The 24,199-nt window shown below is 39.1% G+C and overlaps 1 protein-coding gene and 1 long non-coding RNA gene across 2 annotated transcripts; one reads left to right on the top strand and one right to left on the bottom strand.

Annotated features, from left to right (window-relative positions):
- The first annotated feature begins 272 nt into the window (after positions 1-272).
- LOC114156466 (uncharacterized) lies at positions 273-5,283 on the top strand. Its single transcript, XR_003597947.1, has 2 exons — positions 273-521; positions 2,341-5,283. It is a non-coding gene; the product is annotated as an uncharacterized LOC114156466 (long non-coding RNA).
- stx12 (syntaxin 12) lies at positions 4,565-23,924 on the bottom strand. The gene is made up of 10 exons (XM_028036912.1): positions 23,779-23,924; positions 23,123-23,256; positions 15,540-15,609; positions 12,080-12,179; positions 9,059-9,196; positions 8,286-8,329; positions 7,604-7,709; positions 6,020-6,092; positions 5,442-5,524; positions 4,565-5,365 (listed from the first exon to the last, which is right to left on the bottom strand). Exons 2-10 carry the CDS (start codon positions 23,217-23,219, stop codon positions 5,273-5,275), a joined length of 804 nt encoding a protein of 267 aa, XP_027892713.1. The 5' UTR covers positions 23,220-23,256; positions 23,779-23,924; the 3' UTR covers positions 4,565-5,272.
- Between the last annotated feature and the right edge of the window lie 275 nt (positions 23,925-24,199).

The raw sequence follows: 24,199 nt of genomic DNA, 5'->3' as shown, positions 1-24,199 counted from the left end.
CCCTTGTTAATCTACCATTTCTCTTTCATACATTTTATTCATTGTTATCTTTCAGGGCCCTGTGACAGACTGGTGACCTATCCAGGGTGAACCCCGCCTCTCATCCGATGACAGCTGGAGATAGAATAGAATAGAATAGAATTACTTTATTCATCCCAGCAGGGAAATTATTTGTTACAGCAAATGTACACAGATTAACACACACACAACGGGAGCTGCAGGCAGCCAGCTAAACCGGCGCCATTTTGAAAAAAAAGGGCACCACCATCAGCATGTTCAGATCATGGATGGAAAGCTTTTAAGGTAGTTTGTCTCCCTTAAGTTCACACTTAAAACAGCTTCATAGTTAATGCCAACATCAACTGATTCTATGATATTGCTGACTATTTTTTTTTCTATTTCTAACATAAACAAGCAAAGAAGTCACACAGAAATGTGTTTTTCACACCAGGCATCCGGTCCCAATCATCATCGGTTCTAATGATGCCACATACATAGTGAGTCCACAACATCCTAAAATTGTAAGTTGCACTTTTTTCTTTGCTGTTTTCCTGTACTCTTTAAAACACAAGTGCTTTCTCTGTTTAACTTAGACTTAGACTGACTTTATTGTCATTTTGCATGCACAGGGTGTATACAGAACGAAATGTCGTTGCATACAGCTCAGGACAATGTTTTGAGGTTCCAATGTTGTGAGGTTACTCCAGAATAAAATAAAATACAGTATAAAATATGAATATAAAATATAAAGTGCAGGACTGACAGTAAAATGGAAGTTACTTAGCTATGTATATGTGCAAGGTATGAAGTGGAGACCAGTTTTTGAGTGCAGTCCAATTAAGAGTTCAGCAGTCTGATGGCAAGTGGGAAAAAGCTGTTTCGGAACCTGGTGGACCTGCACCGGATGCTGCGGAACCTCTTTCCAGAGGGCAGCAGGGAGAACAGTCCATGGTGGGGGTGTGAGGGGTCACTGACGATGTTTCGGCCTCGGGACACACAGCGCTGGGATGAAATGTCCTGAATGGAGGGAAGGGGGGCCCCGATGATCCTCTCTGCTGTCCGCACCACTCTCCTCACGTTCTTCCAGTCGGAAGCGCTGCAGCCTCCACACCACACAGAGAGGCAGCTGGTCAGAATGCTCTCTATGGTGCTTCTGTAGAACGTCTTGAGGATGGGTGGGGGCAGGTGTGCTCTTCTCATCCTCCGCAGGAAATACAAGAGTTTCTGTGCCCTCTTGACCAGAGACGTGGTGTTCCCAGTCCAGGTGAGGTCGTTTGTGATGTGCACCCCCAGGAATTTGGTGCTGCTGACCACCTCCACAACCGAGCTGTTGATGAGTAGTGGAGCGTGGCTGGGCCGGTTCTTCCTGAAGTCGACGATCATCTCCTTTGTCTTGTCAACGTTCAGGATCAGGCTGTTGTCTCTGCACCAGTCCACCAGCTGCTCCACCTCCTCTCTTTAGTCCAGGTCGTTGTCGTCTCTGATGAGGACCACCACCGTTGTGTCGTCCGCAAACTTCCCGATGTGGTTGGTGGCGAACCTGGAGACACAGTCGTTTGTCATCAGAGTGAACAGCAGAGGGCTCAGGACGCAGCCCTGAGGGGAGCCTGTGCTGAGGGTGATGACATCGGAGGTGTGTTGTTCGATCCGGACTGACTGAGGTCTGTCGGTGAGGAAGTCTAGCAGCCAGTTGCGCAGGGGGGTGCTGAAGCCCAGGTGTCCCAGTTTTTCTGCCAGATGCTGTGGGATGATTGTGTTGAACGCTGAGCTGAAGTCCAGGAACAACATCCGCACATGAGTGTTCTTCTCCTCCAGGTGAGCCAGGCTCAGGTGTAGGGCGGAGGAGATGGCGTCCTCAGTGGAGCGGTTTCGGCGGTAGGCAAACTGGAACGGGTCGAATGTGGGGGGGGAGTCTGGAGACGATGTGTTCTTTCACCAGCCTTTCAAAGCACTTCATCATGATGGGAGTCAGTGCCACAGGCCGGTAATTGTTGAAAGAGGTGACTTGGGGTTTCTTTGGCACCGGAATGATTGAGGCAGTTTTGAGACAGGCTGGCACTGTGGCTTGGTCCAGTGAGGTGTTAAAAATGTCTGTTAGGACACCAGCCAGCTGACCTGCGCATTCCCTGAACACCCACCCAGGTATGTTGTCGGGGCCTGGGGCCTTCCGTGGGTTGACTCTTTTCAGACTCTTCAACACATCGGCTGTGTCCAGGCAGAGTGCCTCCTCTTCCTGGTGGGGAACAGTTTTCTTTGCCGGAGTACTGTTCAGTGCCTCGAACCTCCCAAAGAAATTATTGAGTCCATTTAGAAAGTTTGCTCTCTTGTTCTTTTTTGTAGGTTTCCATAAAGTGCAGTGGTCCAGTGAATAGGAATGTTCTGTCGTTGATTCTCACTGTTCTTAGGAAGGAGAAATGTCTGTTTGTCATGAGTAAAACTGGAATACTGTGACATTGTATTAAAACAATATTCTGTCCTTGGTGAAATATTTTTCACATTTCCTCTAAGTGTAACCTATTGTTTCATTGTGCTAATTTTCATAAGCATGTTGTCTGTAAACAAGCTGCACCAAAGGCAGCTTCACTTCATAGATTATTTATACACAGACACAAAATTACACATATCTCTTAAATTTCTTTATTGTGCATCTGTATTTATTTATTTTATTTTATTATTTATCTACTTATTTTTTTTTTAGTGTAGTGGATTTTTTGATCCGGGACCTGAGTACAAATTTCGTACCACAAACTATCAAGGTGGCATGACAATAAAAAAATCCTTGAAGCTATGTGCAGACTCATTGCCATAGCAACTGACAACAACGCCACTCTGTTTCAGGATTCTACATCAATAAAAACTCAAATATTTTGCACAAAGAACAACATTCAGTCTCTTGCAGTGGTAGATTAGCTATGGCTGCTATTAGCTAATCTAACAGCAGTTTGCAGGCTATGTTTCTTTTCTGAATTCTTTACACACAGAACTGTAGCCCACAATACGTACATTTCATTAAAAAACTAAACAAAAAATTTTTATTCCCGTCTTACCTTTACTTATAAATGAAGTCCATGCATCGCACAAAAATATCCGTTCATCCAAAATCAAATCTATGCTTGACATCCCAAGCGTTTTTTGTGCGACCTGGTTTTAAATATGAGTGGTATGACTGCTAAATATGACTGCTCATGCTTGGTGAGGCTTCTTTTGGAAATTCTTTAAGTCACACAATCCCAACTGACTCCATACAGAGCCACACATTGAGAAACGAATGCAAGGAAAGCAGAAAAGCCGTTTCTAGCAGGACATCCACAAAGCCAGTCTTTTCTTGTATATCACTCTGTTTGAGAAGAGTGGTACCCTTCTGTCTCGAAGCAAACCTTTCAGCTGCGGTGTCTAGAACCTGTTAGGCAGAACAGATACTGTAAGAACCACAACGTAGAGATAATTTTCATGGTTTGAAGATACTCTCTTAAACTGTGCTGAAATGTGACACTAAAAATACAAGGATTTAGCTACCAACAGCTAAAATAGCACAGCTCACATGGACATTATCTCCCGCTCGCAGAAAAATATAAGGACAGAGTATCAAATTACCAAACATATAAAATGCAATATGGAATTATTTAAAATTGCTAGATGTTATAATCGGAGGGAAAAGGGAGCAGGTTTAACTTCTACTTACTTCTAAGGGAAGAGCACCAGGACTTTCCTCTTGGTTTGACGGCCTGTTTCTTCCAGCCAATGAACCAGTCCACCAAATAGTGGTCATTTTTTAAAACCATGTAATCACTTCTTCATGACTCAAAAATGAACAATATGCCTAAAAACTATTTTCGAGTATTGAAAAGGAGTGCTGAGGTATTCCATTTTTCACCGAAATAACATCTTTGCCACTTCGGCAAAAGTACAGTGACAAACGTTCAGAGGATAAAACAAATACATTCCGAACAAAATTCAGATGACCCAGCTTTCCACCAGCATTTAAATGCACCACTTTCACATGAATGTGAGGCTCCCTGGAAGCGTGAAAGGAGTGTCAAAAACCCTTGTGCATTGGTAACCTGATGTGTGTGTGAGTGAATGCAGCTTTGTCTATGTGAGAAGGTTTGAATTTGTAATTATTAGACTTGTGAGACTGAAGTTAAAAAATCTGTGTTGAAATTTAATGTATGTGGGAATTGTAATTGTGTTTGTGTACTTTCATTTTGTAGTCATAATTTCTTAATATTTGTGTGTGCATTTGACCACATATTTACAAGTACCTGGAGTTATGCACAACATGTTTTGTTATGGTTTACAAATCATGTTTCACAGACACAACTATCCAAAGTTACACACAAAAAGACTTACATAGATTACAAATCCAGTATATTACACCCACAGGTATTGGGTATATGTAAGTGTTGCCTTAAATAAAATATGTAACACGTACTTAGACAACTGTCAGATTTAATCTTATTTTAACTTGCCTTACAAGTTAAAATAATATTCTTAATATCTGAGAATTATCAATGAAGGATAAAATTAACATTTATTTATTGAAGAGTCAACCATCATTCATACCCATGCTTAACATATTTATTATGCATTATGTCAGGAGTATAGAAATCAACTTAAAATATGTCATATAAAGAGTAGTCTTCCATTTAAGAGTTTACATCAACCTTCATATTCTGAATGGAATAGTTATGCTAAAATTGTGTTTAGCATTTTCAACATATATCACCACCTCACAACCGTACTACTGTGTCCCTATGAGGCTAATGAGTCCAAGCAGGATGGGACCGGCTGTTCACACCTATATCAGCAGATGCCACAACATCAACTTACAAAAAGGAACAACAAATAAACAGAACAAAACACATAAAACTTAAAAGAAAAATTCTTGACAATTCAGTTATTCCTTACAATGTTTGTACATCTGAAATACACAGCAGCTAGTGTTAGAGCAATAAAGTAAGATAAGTAAGGGAAATGAAGGAATTTCATATAGCAGACTGCTCTCAAACATTACCTAAGTCCCCCACAGCCTCCCCAACAACGTTAAAGTAGGTTCATCCTCTACTTTACAAATCAACATACTTAATGATTCAAGATGACTACATTTTTAAATTGTTGAGCCCTCCATATTGATAAGCTTTGAAGATATTTTTACAGTGAACATATTTTCTTGCACTGATAATGCCAAGTGAATGGTTGTCAGTGAGGTCAGTATTGAAGGGGTTTTGCAGTGCCAAATAGAGTACTGAAACACTGCTTGAATGAAATCAGCTTACTTGGAAGCAAAATAAATAACAATGATAAGAAGGGTAAGTATTATGGAACACACTATGGCAAGAATACACATCTTCTTCCTGGATTTTTGCTATGACAGAGAGAACAGAGAGTTGATTATTGTTTAGGATTTTACAGAAGAGTGGCAAAAAAAGACAAAGACTCACCTGGTAGTACGAGGCTCTCTGGAGCTGTTCTGCTCCTCGTTCTACATGAACTTCAGCATTTTCCACATTAGCCTCAATACTGTCTGCAAAAGGCATAGGAAGGATATCACATCAGAAATAAGTTTAATTTCTCAAACATGCTCATTTTCTGAACTCTCCTCTTAAACAAAACAATAACAATATTGAAACTGATAATGTACACTGACAATTAAAAAATTACTTTAGGACAATACACATATTAACATTTGTTTAAAACAATTTTTAGTTCTCTATATTCATGTTAATGTTCTGAATTATTTTTATAATTATTATTATAAACCGCCTGCTATACAAAACTTACTAAAGTGTTCCTCTAAAAATCGCAATAATTTAGCAAGCAAGTAAAATCAACTGTTTTCTGTCACTAATTTAGCATAATTACTTTAAAGGATTATGTGTAATTTTAGAAGTGGACATCTCAGTGGGCAACCACCACAATTCAAAGTCAAAAAGGTTATTGAAAACTGTAAAACTGAACACAAGATCAAGAAATTAGAGGAGAGAGGAATATTAACAGAATGACTGCCGGTGTTACTCACCAATCATCTCTCCCTGGTCATGAATCATAACTGCCAAGTCTTTAAAGATCTGATTTACGTCCATGATATCAGACTGAAAAACAGTAAAGCAAAGACTCACATATGGAAGCTGTACACACACTCCTCTCTGCTCCTGGTTCACCATTAACATAGCCTGCCACGAATAATAAGGCTAGTTAGCATGGCCACTGATAATGGCGGATAAATGGATTTCCTGGAATGGTGAGTTGTTTCTTCACCATTAGCACTTTGTACAATGTGGATGATTGACAGTTGTAACACCCTCCTCCTTGCTCTGACTAGTTGTTTCTGACACGAAGCAGTGCATTTCTGCAGAGGGAAATAGTTCAGAGAGGAGGTGGGGAAACTTGATGTTTTCACAGACAATCTCTCTCATACTTAAATGTCATGACACAGTGACAGTTTTAACAAATATGGAAAATACTTATTTTTGTAAAATACATGTAGGGCAGTGGCTTAAATATGTCAGCGGAGGCCACCAAGGTGTTAGATTTGTTCTTTGGGTTGTGGAACTTCTTTCCGACAACAACCCTTACAGAAATCACAACACAGAGTCTTTGAAAGCAGCGAGGTGTCATCTCACATGGACAGGGTTACATTTTTGGTGCTGTAACCCAGAGCGTGGCGCTTCGGGATCACCTAGGCAACACGCCAGCAGCCCCGTTATGCAACGGTTTCGATCTGATAGTTTGCTAAGTGTATGACAATCTGAGTCAGAGTGAAGCTGAAGCTGCAACATATTCTTTTAGTGTCACTTTTATTGCTCTATGTTTAAGGTATTCAAAAAAAAAATCATCATCAGTATCAGCTGGTGTTTGGAAAAACCCCTCCAAAAAACCAGTCTTTGACTTTGAGCAACTTTTCAGACTTTTCTACGCTGCTAACAAAGAATGATCTGTTTCTTGTTCTTTTAATTCTGCATAATAGACTTAGTAAAAGTGGAATTACTTAATCAATATTTGCAGTGAATATAGCTGATAAAGCCTCTAAGTTGTTGTAAAGCGTTTTGCGCTTACGTCACTATGACGTCACTGCGACTACTCGTCAACTCGACTTTTATCATGTTGTAGTCAACCTAAAAAATATTAAACTGTTCAACCCCTAGTTGTAACTCATATTATTTCAAATTCTTCAAAGAGTTATTGTAGACAGTGATGGCTGTTGGCAGAAAAGATCTCTCTTAGTGGGCTGTATTACAGATCTGTATTATTGCTATATTCTATTTTTAAACATGATGTTTTCATTGGCTGTAAGCATAAAATTATCAATTAGAAATTTCAAACATCCACTTTTGTGTAATTAATCTATATAATTTGTTTCTCTTAGTGATAAAGTACCTGAAATAAATTGACTTTCTATAATATTCAAATTTATTAAATCAATCAACTTTATTTCTATAGCACATTTCAAAAAACACTAGGGTAGCCAAAATACATTACATTCTAACAGAAATACTTCAAAAACATACAAACATACGAAACATACACAAATAAACATTTAAGTAAATGGGCCCATACGTTGATATAGAAATTGTATATCAAACAACAGTAAGCAAGTGCTCACCTCAAGCTGTCTGATATTGGTTTCTCTCTCCTTGATGAGCTCCAGATCTTCCTCTGTAATGGCCATTTCTTCTGTCTGGGTGGTAATTGGACCAAGGTCCTCTTGGCTTCTCAAACACACATGTTTAGAGGTGAAATAATAACTAAAATCTAATTTCCTAATGATAAATATTTTATTGCTCTTTGTGAGCAATAAAATGAAAATATACTTTTATGAAAACTTATTTGGATGTTTAATCTACAGTCAATCCTAAAATATGCCAGCAGAAACTTTATTTATAACAGGAAATAAAACCGTCTTCTTCTGAAAGATAATAAAAATGTGAAATATGTATCAATTCTGAAAAAAAATCTTATTTACGTTTTCAACAGAAATGAATGATGTATACCTTCAATTATTAAATTGTCAAAGGAAAAAAAAACATTTTGAAATCTTTGTTTTAAATACTCTCCCTTTTAATTCATTGTGTATATTTTACCATTTTTTATGCTTGGTATTTAATTAATACAATCTTTTTTTTAAATTTAATTACATTTCACAGGAATCTATTCAATTATACGTACTTACTTTACTATAATCTAGATTCATTTTCTATTTAAATTGACACTAAATTTAAATAAATCCTGCAAAATGTTATATTATTTGTACTTTCAGAGTAAACCTATAAGAATGAATTACTTACTTATCAAAGGAGACAAGCTTTTCATCCCGAAAACTGTCTTCATTCTGAAAGAAAATTGTTAAAACAGCTTTATCTAAATAGTAACATAGCCAAAGTCAAATGCCACTTAAGCAACAGTAGCAATATTTTGGCAATGAGATACAGCAAAAAATAAAAAGAATAATTAGCTAGATAAATGACTCCATAGTTATATAGATTCTTTAAATGAACCGATGATTAGGACTTAATCTAATGTGTAGGTACATTATTAAACACATTCTCAATGCAAAATTAATTAAAACCAGAGATGCACAACATATTGAATCATAATTGTCATTGCAATATCATTGTGATGACAATATTATTGTGACAATGTTTGGCATCATTGTCACAATGACAGGAGACTGTATTTCAATATTGTGCATTCACGCTGTGCATATCAATGACATTTGACCAGCTGGTTGAACTCCAACTGCCCTTAATGCTCACCACAGATGTAATAGGCGAAACACTACAACCCACAGAGAATGGTGGGGACAATGTTTAATGAATAAAAGGGAAAAAGGACAAAAAACTATTTGAAGTAAAATCAAGCTCGGCAGGAGGGGACAAGTAATACCTGGCACCCCACTAGGGGAAACCCTGGCAACTACAAAATATATAAAGTATACTGGCATTTTATTATTATAGGTTACAGTGCTCATTTAAAATTACTTGTTATAATTGTATGTTGTAGAGTTTAACTCCTATTTAACAATCTGAAATTTGTGAAGTCACCTCTATAGCTTACTTACTGATAGATAGGAACCAGCCCTTGCTCTTGCTATTGATTCCCTCTCTTTTTCTGCTGCACGTCGCTGGACAGCTTGGAAGTTATTGAGCGCTGCGGAAAAGTCATTCATAAGCCGGTCCCTTTGGATCCTCTGTTGTCTCTGGGTGGCATACGACAGACAGTAAATGTAGTTAAAAACAATGGGTTAAAAAAAATCACAGTGTACAAGAGGTTTTATATGAATCCCACATAAATCAACAGGATAAACATTTTCAGTTTAGGCTTCAACTATCAAACAACCTTTTTTCACATTATGATTTTCAGCTCAGCTTCTTTAATGCTTCGTAATGTTTTCAGATTTTTTTTCACAATTAAACCTATCCAAACCCCAAAATTAGGGCAATCCCACATTTAGAGAACCAACATTTATTTCTCTTTTTATTTCTTTTAAGTACACACAAAGCTTACTGAGCCAAAGTCAAACTGCATGTATGTACCAATAAACCATTTAACTGGCCAAAAATCATAATTAGCCAGTATTTCTCGATTATCACATTCAAATATGTGGACAAGTATGTCAACATATTTTTTCTATATTTAGTAGGGATGCTTCATTAAGGTTTAAGATACTGATCATTCATGATGCCGATGTCTGTCGATCACCGATCTTTGCTGATCGGCTGGAATGGCTGTTAATTTTTCGGTTTAGGTATAAATGATATTATGTTATCATGGAAAAATGGAAAATGGAAAAATTATCTGGCAATAAATTCACCTAATTTAGACAGACATATTTTAATACATATCTAAAATCTTTTTTTTTTTTAAGTTACATGCTGCAGCTTTGAGCAGATGTTCGGTGTGAGAAGTCACGTCTGGTGGAGGTAGAGCAGCGCTAAGTCTGTGAAATATTACTACCAGTAGCGGCGGTCCAAGAGCGAGAGCAGATCCCAGTGTCTCACACCGCCAGCTCGAAGACTTCAATTATTTTTCGGATTATTTGTTTAGCTTTCTAACCGTGCTGCTAATCCGGGTGAGTGTTGGTAGTGATGCGCTGCTTAACCTGTTATCTGTTCGCTCCGGAAGTCATTGTTTTACTGCATTGAGCCTCGATATAGCCAAACTCCGACAAGTACTTGATATTTAAATGCCATATTATATTCGTTGTGTTGATGCATTTTGACGTGCTGATGAATGATTTATATTTGTGGACAAAGAATTTTGGGCGGCTTTTCCATCTCAACACGCTACCCAGCGCCCGGCTCTGTCTGTACTGATAAAGTTTATGTATGTGGTCCCGGGTTGGTCGGTTGCTCTCGGGGACCCCTGGTGGCCGCGGTAGGTACCACACACTTCGCAGGTAACATGAGCTGCTGAGCAATGTGCAGAGTGCATCCAAACGTCCAAACCTCCAGTCAGAAAAAAGGGACTTATCCTTCAGGGAGGGAGAAAAGAAAAAGGAAGAATAGAAAATAGCCGAGATAAAGGTTTTAATGTGCCTTGGTAATCTAATGTAAAAGATTTATAAAGCTATAGCTTGATAGCAACCTAGATCTTTGTCACTTTTGTCCTTCTCGGATTTTTCTTTCTTCTCTTTTTTGGGATGCGTCGGCGATGCGAACTGTTGATTTATTTGCTGTGCAACAAGCTGAGCAACAGGTCGTGGCTTGTAATGTAAAAGATTTATAAAGCTATAGCTTGATAGCAACCTGGAACGGTCCAGTTCAACAGCCAAACATTTATGCTCGGGTCTTTGTGTTTATGTGAAGCTCAGTTTTAACTTGAAATGAATTGATTCTTCTGCTTGGCTCTGTATATTTCTGAGGTAGTTTTGGCTTCAAAACGGCATGTTTGATAACAATAATTAAAATTTCTCAATGTTTGACATTGTCTAGCAGAATGTTTTTACGTCAGGCTACATAGCTGTTACATTGATGAGCTACTCTATACTGTAGTTGGGGATATGTTGTTTGCTGCTGAGCATAATCATTTTGTGGCTAAACCAAACATTATTTTTACATCAACTTCTAAGTTATGTGAAAATCATTTGAAGGCTCAGGATCAGTCCAGTACCTATCCACAGTCTCAGGGGAGAAAGACTCACCTGGTATAAATTACATTTTTAGCTACTGCAGTAATGCTTAAGAGAAATGTATTTAATCAAAGAATGTTATGAATATGTGTGTAGAGCTGCACCAATTTCAGTTTTCTGGCCGATCCCTAGTTACCGATCTTTAAAAAGCCTGACCTGCCCATTTTGATTTTGGCTGATATGAATTTTTTTTTTGTCTGAAATTTCACTAAATATAGCAAGAAAGTCACTGAGTTGGCAACAGTGGGGTGAATACTGTTAACTGTAAACGTTCAGACCTGACCTGGTGGGACGGTCTGTCAGTCAAACCTTTCGCTGTAGAGCAGAAGAGGCGAGAGGCTGATTTTTAAACCTTTGTTGACCAAGATATGATTAGGGGATAAGATCAGCTTCATATGTAAGTATCAGCAGATCACGATCTCCCAAAATGAAGGAAATCGGCGCCCAGAAATCAACTGGTTGATAAATCAGTTGGCCAATAAATGTATCCTATTATACATGTATATAATGTAAACAGCACTGCCAGAGATGCAATAAGTTTATAGCAGGTGTGTGAATGATCTAATGATGAGACTGCTGATTTCAGCCAGTCCACACTGTTAGCAGAACTAGAGAGCCCCAAAACCAAATTTTACTTGGGGCAGCATGGAGGCTTAGGCCGGTCCTGATTATTACCACAACCACAGTATCAGCCCAGAAGTCTCGGTACTGGAGACTCTGAGACTTATTCCAACTTGTCTTCTGGCACTGGGCATTGTTTCATGTTGATTAGGTTAAGGAGGTAAACAAAACAATTTGAAAAATATAAGAGTCAGATATTCAACTTCTTGTTCTCAGAGGGTAGGTCTTAGGTGATATCAGCATTTTCCAACTGAGTTTTGTTGGGGGGAAAAAATGTAATCAGCTTTAAAGACGAGTTTGATGCATTAATAAATACACATTGACACTCACTTGTTCTGAGGGTGATGATGCCAAAGGGACTGAGCCCAACTCTTTAAGATGCCTGTTGGTTTCTTTAGCAAGCTGGTTGGTATAGTGCTGTATTTGCTGCCTGTAAAAAGAGGAACAGTTTCAGTAAACTGAGCTTTAGACTTCACTTCTTAATACACAGTTAAGATTAGCTTTTCAATGCACATGGAAAGGTATGAAGACTGAGTATTGCTCAGTGCTGGTCAAAGAGCACTAGGTGCTGCATCAAACGGAAGGGGCCAGGGGCGGACCACACAACAGACACAACAGACCGATTAGAACTATTGCTCTCCGGAAATGAAGGAGGGGCTATTTTCTATATAATCCACAGTCTCCTGTGTATATTTTCTTTTGAAATCTCTTGATATCTTCTCCTTTATGAAGGAGGTCCACTCTCAGAATGTATTTGAACTTCTCTCCTTTATTTCAGAACAATTCACAGTTCTTAAATTCTGTAGTTTTCTGTGTACTTCTAAATCTGCTCCTTATTTGCATCTTTTGTGGTCTGTTACTGCCTAGGCCTGTCGCGATAAACAATAAATCAATTAATTGCAAAATAAATTAAAACTATTGACCTCATTTTAATTATCGACTTTATCGTTTCTTCCGGCCTCTTTCTCTTTCTGTTCTTCTATTGATGTATGCTCATCTATAAATATCTCATTGATATTAGATAACTTTTTTATATAAATTAACACTCCCCCTCCTCGGCCTACAACTCCAGGTACATCAATCATATTAGTTGAAATATTATCAGTTAGCCAAATTTCACTTAAACATAAAAAATCCAAGATAGATCCAATTAACAATGTTCTTATTTCCTCACATTTGGGTATGAGACTTCTTATATTTAAATGTCCTCCAAAGATACTTTTAGGTTTAAGTGCAGGGTCCCAAACTACTCTAGCACTGTTAACAGTTTGAAAAACTGGATACTGTTTTTGTTTGTTAATTGCCTCTGTATGTAATGTCTTTAGCTTACGTCGGCCGGAAATTTCAACAATTTCTTGTTGAAATTGGACATCAAGTTCCCACTTTCACTTCTTCGTAACAGTTCGTTGTTGATAATCCTAAAACTAATATCCAATGTGACAGGGGGTGCGATCCCAGGATCTCCATGATGAAAATGGTCAGTACAAACAGTGTGCTGGCGCCATTGGTCTTCTGAGTTGACACATCAGACACCATAGGAAGGTAGAAAGCTGGAGCTCTCCCACTAGTCACGCCGCGCTCGCCACACAAAACAGTCTGATCAAACTGTTGTCCAACATGTTCTTGGATGTAAAGCATGGGCTCCGACACATCACCGCCAACACAACCAGAGCCCTGATCTCCAGCAACTAGCCCAGGCTCGTTGGTGAGTAGCCCTTTGATACCGGCATCAACGGATTTGTTTGGTTCTGGATTATGCTGTTCAGTGAACCCTCATTTTTCACGGGGGTTACGTTCCAAAAAGAACCCGTGACAGGCGAAATCCGTGAAGCAGTAACCTTTATTTTTTTTTACAATTATTATACAATGAAATACTCCATAATACATTGAAACCAAAGAACAAAACCTTTTTACAGACCCAAGCATTTGTTTAACAAATAAAAGTACTGTATAAACGTTTGTTTTATTTTTTTTACAAATAACTACTGTACTGTAAAATAATAATTTTAATCAGCAATACGAACTGAAGGCTTCAGATTGCTGAGATCAGCACCACCCCACCGCGACCTGAGTCATTGGATTAGAATGGGAAAAAATGAAAAATTATGACAAAAGATACAAAGTACAGTAGGACAAATAGTGACTCGTGTATTTCACTGCTCTTCTGACTGAGCCTCTGCATCCTGACTCCGCTCTGTAGTGTTTTTTACTTCTAAAGCCCACGGTGCAGGTGTGTTTTTTTGAGAGAAGAACATAGTTATCGGTAGTTGTTGTCGCTCTTTTTTCTTCTGAGCAAAAAGATTCTTGAAATTGCAAGAGAATTTGCAAACTTAAATTTGGCAAGCTGTTTTACGTACGTGTACATATTAAACCGCAACATTATTGACACAGTTAGAGAAGAAGCGAAGAGACTGTTTAGCCAATCAGAATGCAGAACACAATGCACGATGCAAATCCGTGAAGCAGCGAGACCGTGAAAGGTGAACCGTGAAAGGTGATATAGCGAGGGTTCACTGTACATCACCCGCTGACAAGAGCAGGAGGGCAATACGATTTTCAGAAAGTGAGGCCGCTTTCCTTGTCTGTTTGAGGCAAGCCTACCACGTGCGGTGGTAGGCCTTCCTGGTAGAGATTATAGGAATTCCATTGTTGGCTTGTATCTTTGAATTGTTGCTCCATCAATCCGTCAGATAAGTTGTCTTTGCATTGTTGCTGCGTCGATCCGTCAAATGAATTCTAAGTTAGGATTATACTGGGTGAAAAGGCTTTAAAGTTAAAATCGTGGGAGGCAAACACGGAGCCCAACCAACCGTGTATCACCATCTTGAGCATTCTTCACCAGCTTCAGATTCTTGTTATATGAAGAATCTGAAGCTGCTAAAAACAATTTTAGAAAACACAATATAATTAATTTTGTAATTGACAGGGCCCCATTTTTTTATTTTATTTCTATGAACAAAAAAGGGCCCCTGTTGGCCAGGGGCCCTTTTTGTCATAACTTTTCCCCCCTATACGGCGCCCCTGCCAATAGAGGATAATCTCTCAAGGAGGATGTTATGTGAAATTGTAACAAAGGCCACAGTTAGATCAAGCAGAAGGAATATGGGTAATAAACCAGAGTAAACAGCAAGAAGTAGATCATTAGTAATTTTAAGAAGTGCTGTTTCAGTACTGTGAAGTGGACGGAAACCAGATTGGAATTGTTCATATAAATTATTGCTGGATAGATGAGAATGAAATTGAACAGCAACTGTTTTTTCAAGAATTTTAGAAATGAATGGAAGATTTGATAGGACAAAAATTATTGAGGTTATTGGGATCTAAACCAGATTTTTTTAAGCAGCTGTGTTGAGGGCCAGGGGAACAACACCATTAGTAAGTGAAGAATGCATATTTTGGTGATGATAGGGGACAGAGAGGGAAGGGTAACTTTAACAAGAACAGTTGGAAGATGATCTAAATGACAGGTTGAAGATTTTGGTTTTTGAATTAATTTGGTGATGTCATTGACTGAGTGGAGGCTGAAGACTGAAAATGAATTAGTAGGGACAACTGAAACTGGAACACAATATTAAGGCAACAGTGGATAAAAGTTGTTGGTGGATATGCATTATCTTAGAAGAAAGAATTATACCAGTGTTGCAAAAATCAGAGGAAAACAGGTGGGAGGGAAGGAAGAGAATGTAGCGGTTTGGTAATATTTGCAAGCATATATATATATATATATATATATATATATATATATATACACACACACACAAACTTATATGTATACATAGGTTGTACATACAGACGATCTTGAAGTTCACTGGTGTCCTGTTTGGTCCCCAATTGGTTCACAATGGTCTTGATCTGAGCAGCTATGATGAAAAAATAGAAACAAAGATTAGCATATTTAAATAAAAGCAGTACTCTTCAGTGTCTATGGATGACAAAGGGCAGTAGAGTAAAAGAAAAGAATCAAACCTTTAAATATGTATATAAAATAAAATGACACAAATTTGGAAGGAAAAGCCAAGTGCCATTCCAACTATGGCATTCTAACTATTGCTATGTTTGGGACTGTTCTGATTATCCTCAGACGTGGCTTCACCCAGGAATACCCGATGCCAGCGTGAAACTGGCAGGTCGATTTCTGCTTTATTGGGACAGAACTCCAGATTCCGGTAAAAGCAGAGGGGGTGGACTCTGTATCTCACATGGGCCTGCTTTTCTTCAGCAGGGAAAGGGAAGATGAAAAGTTCAAGGGGGCCCAAATACTTTTGCACTGCATTTACAAAATGGGGGTGCTGCGATTCATTTGTGGAGCACTTGCTTGAAGGTAAACTTTACACCTTAGATGCACATCAATGCCAATTTAGACTTTTAGCTACTGTGGAGTGTAACATTAAAACATGCATTGCTTCAACTGTATCTATAGTAGCTCTTTTCTTAATTTTTTTTGTAAACTTCTTGGCACAGCTCTGTGCTCCTTACACTGGTAGCATGACTGCATCACTTCAATGTTACACTGGCTCATGGCCTTGCTGTAATTCACTTGTCAGTTCACAGGTGGTTTTCAAATGCTTTGGCAGTGCTGTAGTCGTGTCAAAGCAGCAACTTAAATTGAAAAGTGTTTTAATGTCAGTCTGGATGCTGATCGCATCCAGGGAAGGCCAACAACGGAATATCGCTCTTGTAAATATGTAATTCCTAAAATTACAGTACCTTCACTGTGTCCCTCAGAAGGATTAACCCATTTAAATAAAGAAATCCTTTCATGCATAGAGAGCGCTCATTTTACAGAGTTAACACCAGCAGCGGTTTGTTATGCAACGATACTATCAACACTTATAAATTTTACTTTTCAGCATACCGGGACTGTTTTTGTTGTGGAAACAGGTTTTACATCAGTCTTCCTTTTCTTATCTATACGGTCCCTGACAGCTCCGCAGGGAGTAAAAAAGAGAGAAAAAAGGGACGTGTACGTTACGCAAAACTCAGAAACAGGAAAACCGGGCTATAAGGTGGAGCAAAGAAGGAGATGTGACGACGCGCAAAAAATCTGGTGCAGATCAGCTGCTGTATCTGATGGAATAACCTTGGAGGTGAAATGGAGTCAAATTACAATTTAATGCTATTGGGCTCTTTAGAGGTTCACAAAAGTCAATCATAAAACGTTTGGTGCAAATTAGATGATGCATGTATGATTTAGAGACGACCATATATGCAAGTGGCGAGGGATTGAAATTTGCCATTTGGCCATTCCACATGGTTAAGCCAGTGTCATTTTATGTCATTTGGCACAGGTTTAAGCCTATATGAATGAAAGAGTAAAAGTAAGACATGCAGCAGAAAATATAGGTGACTTCCTGTTGGAAGTGGGTGGGGCTAAGGTGATGTCATCATGCAATTGTATTGAGGGCCGGTCTGTAATGAGAAATAGAAAGTCTGATGCAGGTCTGATCTTGTGTGTGGAAGTTATTGCACTTTGATGTTTCTTAGCAAATTGTCAATGTTTGATACGTAGGCTGCGTTCATACTGCAGGCTGAAGTGACCCAATTCCAATTTTTTTGACGTAAGGCAACCTGTATCTGATCTTTTCAAGAGAGTCTGAACAGCACAGATTAGATTATTTTCTAATGCGACCCAGGCCACTTGCATATCCGACACATATCCGATTCAAATGGGACCTAATGTCCAGGTCGCATTCATCTGAACTGAATGTTACTGATACTCAGCAAATCTCACTATTCTGCATCCTGATAAGCGCAAGCGGGAAGAATAACAACAACCACAATGGACTGTAATGAGGATTATGCCGTTAATATGCTGGCTCCGGCTGGACAACAACTTCAAATATGTAAGCTATATTCCACTGTTAGCAACCATGTTTACTTCTGCAAACATTGAGCACTACTTCTTTTTATGGCGGTTGGCAGAACACATAGAACGCTGACACTATTGCGCTCTCTACTGCGCATGCGGGACACTTTCAGGTAGTTTGCCCGTTCAGACTGCAGAACACATACAGGTCGCATATGTGTGGCAGTGTGAACGGAAGTGTGATCTCTACGATCTACAGTTTCTTCTATCTCACTTTAGAGGGCGTTATAGAGCAGTTGGGCCACAGCCACTTGTGATTCCACTGGAATCCGAATATTTTACTTGGGGGACAATTTTGAGTCAAGCATAGAGTTTTTGAATATGATAAAGCCCCCAATTCATTTGACGGAAGCATAAGAATAATCGGCATAATAATAAACACTATGATTACAATAGACCTTTGCAGCGCTTAACTGCTCAGGCATAATAATAAATAATAATCAGTGCAAGTAGCCTACATCTTCTGTGATGGGGCGGGGGGTAAGGGATCTGGATAATGGATAGGGGCACGTTGGCCCAAAAAAGGTTGAGAACCACTGCTCCAGAAGATCATAACGGCAGCTAAGAAGATCATTGGCTGCCCTCGCCCCTCTCTGATGGACATTTACACCTCCCGCTGCCTCCATAGAGTCAAAGCCCCAAGAACAGCTCCCACCCTGACTTCAACCTGTTTGACCTGCTACCCTCAGAGAGTTGCTATAATCATAAAGACAAACAGACTCAAAAACAGCTTCTTCCTAAAGGCAATTAACATTGCGAACTCTCACATGCACTACTTATATGGTGGTTATATGTGTATATATAAATGTAACTGATTTAAGAAACATAAATTTCACCATATATATGGTGATATTTACAATGTGCAGTGCAAACAGTACATTGTTTGCATAGTTTTGGAGCTAGCTTTAATCTCATTGTAGATGTGTACAGTGACAGACAATAAGTTCTAATTTCAACTGGTGAGGTGGCACAGGCCAGGAGGAAGGATTTTCTATTAGAGCCCATCTGAGTATCCGAGTCTCCCAGTCAGGGCAGTACAGTCTCAAGACTACTGGGTAATTATATATTACTGAAAGACCTTGTTGACAATACTTTAACACAGAATTATAAAGTCTTAAAAACAGGAAACAAAAAATACAATTAAAATAAATAAACTTTTTGTACTTCCATTATATCCTAACTAAGTAATCAGGAACTTAAAACACTGTGTAATGCTAGTCACATTTATAGCTACTCAAGGCACAAATAAACTAAATGCCAACATTTAGTTTATTTGTGCCTAGATCTTCCTCATTACCAGGCTGAGGAAGGTCTAGAATTTTAACATTTATTTATTGCATTTATTGAGAATGACAATACTGTTAAATTTGATTTAATGGTTTCAGCATAGATAAATTAAAAGATTTCAAATTGTTTTATAGGAGCTGGCAAGTTCACTTCGTAAAAGAACATTCTTCATAGTTACATTGTTATGTTACCATAGCTAGAATCTGATGCTATGAGTTTAATCTTTGTGTTTGAGCTCGGTTTGTTCACAAATACATAATCTCAGCAAATTGCAATGATCAGTGATGGCTTTTAAGCTCAGACAATTAAACTTAGGCCCCTCTCCCAGATTCCTAAATCTATATGAAAATACTGTTAGTGGTGTTCTTGCCAGGAAGAGGGGCACCTAACTCAAATTCTACTCAAGATCCCAAACATCCCTGGGCCAGCCCTGCATGACGAGAGCAGCAGCTCTCTGCTAAATTCAAGGGACAAACAATGAAAATAGTAGGAACCTACCTCTTCCATCTCGTGACTGCTGAGTTTTCTAATACATCCAAACTATTTGGACTATTTTGAGTTATTTCCATAGGGAAATATGGCCATCTATCAGTTTTCGTTATGTATTTTTTGTGTTAGTTGTCTGAATGGTTAACAAAGGGCTGTTTTTATGTGCAGTCCCATCTCCACATTATACAAACAAACATGAACATGCATAACGGATATACACTGCTCAAAAAAATAAAGGGAACACTTAAACAACACAATATAACTCCAAGTAAATCAAACTTCTGTGAAATCAAACTGTCCACTTAGGAAGCAACACTGATTGACAATCAATTTCACCTGCTGTTGTGCAAATGGAATAGACAACAGGTGGAAATTATTGGCAATTAGCAAGACACACTCAATAAAGGAGTGGTTCTGCAGTTGGGACCACAGACCACTTCTCAGTACCTATGCTGTCTGGCTGATGTTTTGGTCAGTTTTGAATGTTGGTGGTGCTTTCACACTCGTGGTAGCATGAGACGGACTCCACAACCCACACAAGTGGCTCAGGTAGTGCAGCTCATCCAGGATGGCACATCAATGCAAGCTGTGGCAAGAAGGTTTGCTGTGTCTGTCAGTGTAGTGTCCAGAGGCTGGAGGCGCTACCAGGAAACAGGCCAGTACACCAGGAGACGTGGAGGAGGCCGTAGGAGGGCAACAACCCAGCAGCAGGACCGCTACCTCCGCCTTTGTGCAAGAAGGAACAGGAGGAGCACTGCCAGAGCTCTGCAAAATGACCTCCAGCAGGCCACAAATGTGCATGTGTCTGCACAAACGGTTAGAAACCGACTCCATGAGGATGGTATGAGGGCCCGACGTCCACAGATGGGGGTTGTGCTCACAGCCCAACACCGTGCAGGACGCTTGGCATTTGCCAGAGAACACCAGGATTGGCAAATTTGCCACTGGCGCCTTGTGCTCTTCACAGATGAAAGCAGGTTCACACTGAGCACATGTGACAGACGTGACAGTGTCTGGAGACGCCGTGGAGAGCGGTCTGCTGCCTGCAACATCCTTCAGCATGACCGGTTTGGCAGTGGGTCAGTAATGGTGTGGGGTGGCATTTCTTTGGAGGGCCGCACAGCCCTCCATGTTCTCACCAGAGGTAGCCTGACTGCCATTAGGTACCGAGATGAGATCCTCAGACCCCTTGTGAGACCATATGCTGGTGCGGTTGGCCCTGGGTTCCTCCTAATGCAAGACAATGCTAGACCTCATGTGGCTGGAGTGTGTCAGCAGTTCCTGCAAGATGAAGGCATTGAAGCTATGGACTGGCCAGCCCGTTCCCCAGACCTGAATCCGATTGAGCACATTTGGGACATCATGTCTCGCTCCATCCACCGTCACGTTGCACCACAGACTGTCCAGGAGTTGGCGTATGCTTTAGTCCAGGTCTGGGGGGAAATCCCTCAGGAGACCATCCGCCACCTCATCAGGAGCATGCCCAGGCGTTGTAGGGAGGTCATACAGGCACGTGGAGGCCACACACAATACTGAGCCTCATTTTGACTTGTTTTAAGGACATTACATTAAAGTTGGATCAGCGTGTAGTGTTATTTCACTTTAATTTTGTGTGTGGCTCCAAATCCAGGCCTCCATTGGTTAATAAATTTGATTTCCATTGATGATTTTTGTGTGATTTTGTTGTCAGCACATTCAACTTTGTACAGAACAAAGTATTCAATGAGAATATTTCTTTCATTCAGATCTAGGATGTGTTATTTGAGTGTTCCCTTTATTTTTTTGAGCAGTGTATTTTCAAACAGTTTTTCGGTACCACAGTTAAGAATAAACACATTTCTGGACATCTGTAGTCCTCCGTAGGACTACAGATACCAGAGGATTACAGATGTCCTTAGTCCTCTGGTATCTGCAGCTTTTCTTTTGAGTGACTTGGTTTTAAGCAAGTTTTCCATCATTATTTTTAACACCATCCTTTGGTAAGCTAGCTGTAGTGTTGCACTTTGAGCTCACATCACAGCAAATGTTCATTTACATGCAGTACCTCACAGATGACTAAGGACCATCAGTGATCCAGGGACCACAGTTTGAGAAAGAGTGCCCTAGAGGGATCCCTAAGATCTCAACATGTTCTAAAAAAAAAATCATATCCAAGCAGTCTACCCACTAAAGTTTATTATTTTATTTTTTTTAATTAACTTTTTTATTTTATATTTAATATTCATTAACATAACAGGTCAAATCCCCACCCATACCTTACCCACACAAAATTGGCACATCATAAAACAATTACAGTACACAGTCAAAACAACATGAGATAAATACACCAAATTGATCCAAATCTTTTCACAAATATACAAGAAAAAAAACAGTTACACAAACAACTAGGCAGTGGCAGGTCTGTTATTTGCAGTCTTTCATTGAAGAAATTTTAGTCCAGTGTTCCATATTTTCTCAAACACATTGACTCTATCTTCATTGTAATATCTTAGTATTTCCTGATAGAGTATTTGCACAGATCAAATGTGGACACAGAGTCCTTCTTCCAAAACCTCAAAATCAACTTTTTAGCAATCACCATGCCAAACAAAACAGGAATTTTCTCACTTTTAGTGGCTGATCGCAAAGCACTGGAGGCTCCAATAATGGCAATAAGTGGTTCTGGGTCCCATTGTTTTCCAAAAAACAAATGTTGAAAAAAAAGTGAAAGATTTTCTTCCAAAATGAGTGAAGCTGAACACACGACCAGAAGGAGTGTGTCAAATTACCAATAGCAGCCTGACACGATTACAAATTGGAGACACACTTGTAAAGAAAGTTCTCAGCTTCTCCCTCGAGTAGTGGAGTCTATGTATTGTTTTGAACTGGATAAGATTGCGTCTGGCATTGACTGAACAGTCTTGTATACTTTTCAAACCCTCCTCCCACACTTCATCAGGTAGCTGCTGCCCTAACTCTTCGTCCCATGCCATCTTCATTCTGGTTGTGTCTACAGGCATACTATTAAAGATCTTATAAAAGTACGACACTGCCCCTTGATTGATGGGATCAAATTTATTTATTGCCTCCAGGGTTTTGTGCTTGGTTAAAGCTCCAAAATTTGATAAATTTTTCCTAACATAGCCCCGACCTGCAGATAACAGAAATAACTTGACAGGGAAAGATTATATTCAGAACATAAGTGTGCAAACGTTCCATTAATATATATATATATATATATATATATATATATATATATATATATATATATAGTACAGACCAAAAGTTTGGACACACCTTTCTAATTCAATGGGTTTTCTTTATTTTCATTACTATTTATAAGGCAAGAAATCCCACTTATTAACCTGACAGGGCACACCTATGAAGTGAAAACCATTTCAGGTGACTACCTCTTGAAGCTCATCAAGAAAATGCAGAGTGTGTGCAAAGCAGTAATCACAGCAAAAGGTTGCTACTTTGAAGAAACCAGAATATAAGGGGTATTTTCAGTTGTTTTACACTTTTTTGTTTAGTGCATATTTCCACATGTGTTATTCATAGTTTTGATGCCTTCAGTGTGAATCTACAATGTCAATAGTCATGAAAATAAAGGAAACTCATTGAATTAAAAGGTGTGTCCAAACTTTTGGTCTGTACTGCTGTACTGTATATATATATATATATACAGTATATACGGGCCTCGAGTTTGACATGTGCATTTACAGCAAGACCAAGGAAAGAAAAACGCTTACTGTTTTGTGTGATCTTCTGGATGTTTGAGCTGCATGTCTGAATGAGAGTGCTGAAGTCTCTTGCAACAGGGCGAAATTCTGCTTTTCCGTAAGACATGTTTGAGACAGACTGTTTCCTCAAACTTAATATATGACTGAAAAAAAGAGTGGAAGAACGAAAACTGTCACAAGCCAAGTAATATGACTTTTCCAGGATTAACACAATGCTACTCAAAGTGTTGGGCATGTGAGAGTTACACTGCTAACATGTTGCTATCCTTTTGGGAAACAGGGCAGAGGCTTCCACACAGGTCTGTGTGAGTTTAGAGCTTCAAGTTTTAGAACCTGAAGCTCTAAAGCTTCAGGTTCTGTTGTTTCAAGGTCCTCTTACTATCTATAAAGATAAAAATAATAATAACCACCAATGCAATAGGTTCACCGTTGTTTTAATCAGTTCTACTAATGAAATTAGTAAATGTAGCACCTTATACATGAATATAGTTTCTAATGACATAGTTAGCTGAGTTGACGTCCTGTTAACGGAATGTTAAAACGAGATATAAAGCTGTTAGCTGCTTAGCTAACCGCTTCACGACCGTCATGTAAGGTTGTTTACAGTCGTTGGTCGAATAGGAATAAAAAGCTCTGCTCATAAATAGGTAAGAAAAACAACATACCTAATGCTTCTTTTGCTTATTAGATTGTTGAAAATTAGCACATATGAGGAGAGATTAAAAATATGTTCTGCTGCCAGGTTTCGTACAGAACCTTATAAACTGTCACCAAACAGAACTACCCAATTTAAGCTAACAACCAATAACATAAGGCAAAATAAACACACCAGCCAACGAAAATCAAGTGTCCCACCCACTTTACTATAGCTTCCAATCCAATCGGCAAAACTGGTAATGCTTCCTGGTCTATAACATTTTACGTAACACGATAAAAAGAAAATAGACACATATACATAGATGTCGCCTTGGAGCAATGTGTCAATGCATTCGCCATATTGGTACGGGAGGCTTTCTTGTTAAAGCGTGGCAACCAGTTTTTAAGTAGCTAGGCTGTGTTTTGTTTGAGTTTCGCTTACAAAGTCGC

Source organism: Xiphophorus couchianus, chromosome 13, assembly GCF_001444195.1.
Source record: "Xiphophorus couchianus chromosome 13, X_couchianus-1.0, whole genome shotgun sequence".
In the NCBI taxonomy this organism is placed as follows: Eukaryota; Metazoa; Chordata; class Actinopteri; order Cyprinodontiformes; family Poeciliidae; genus Xiphophorus; species Xiphophorus couchianus.
Note: the sequence above shows the minus strand (reverse complement) of the source record. Positions and strands in the feature narration are given on the sequence as shown.

Bases quoted from the DNA above. Each gene is read 5' to 3' on its own strand.
- stx12 (XM_028036912.1), bottom strand. From the start codon at position 23,219: ATGTCTTACGGAAAAGCAGAATTTCGCCCTGTTGCAAGAGACTTCAGC. The intron at 12,180-15,539 runs GTATGTACAACC...CTCTTTTTACAG, and splicing joins AGTGAACTTCAAGATCGTCT to GCAGCAAATACAGCACTATA. The intron at 8,330-9,058 runs GTAAGTAAGCTA...ATTTTCTTTCAG, and splicing joins GGGCTGGTTCCTATCTATCA to AATGAAGACAGTTTTCGGGA.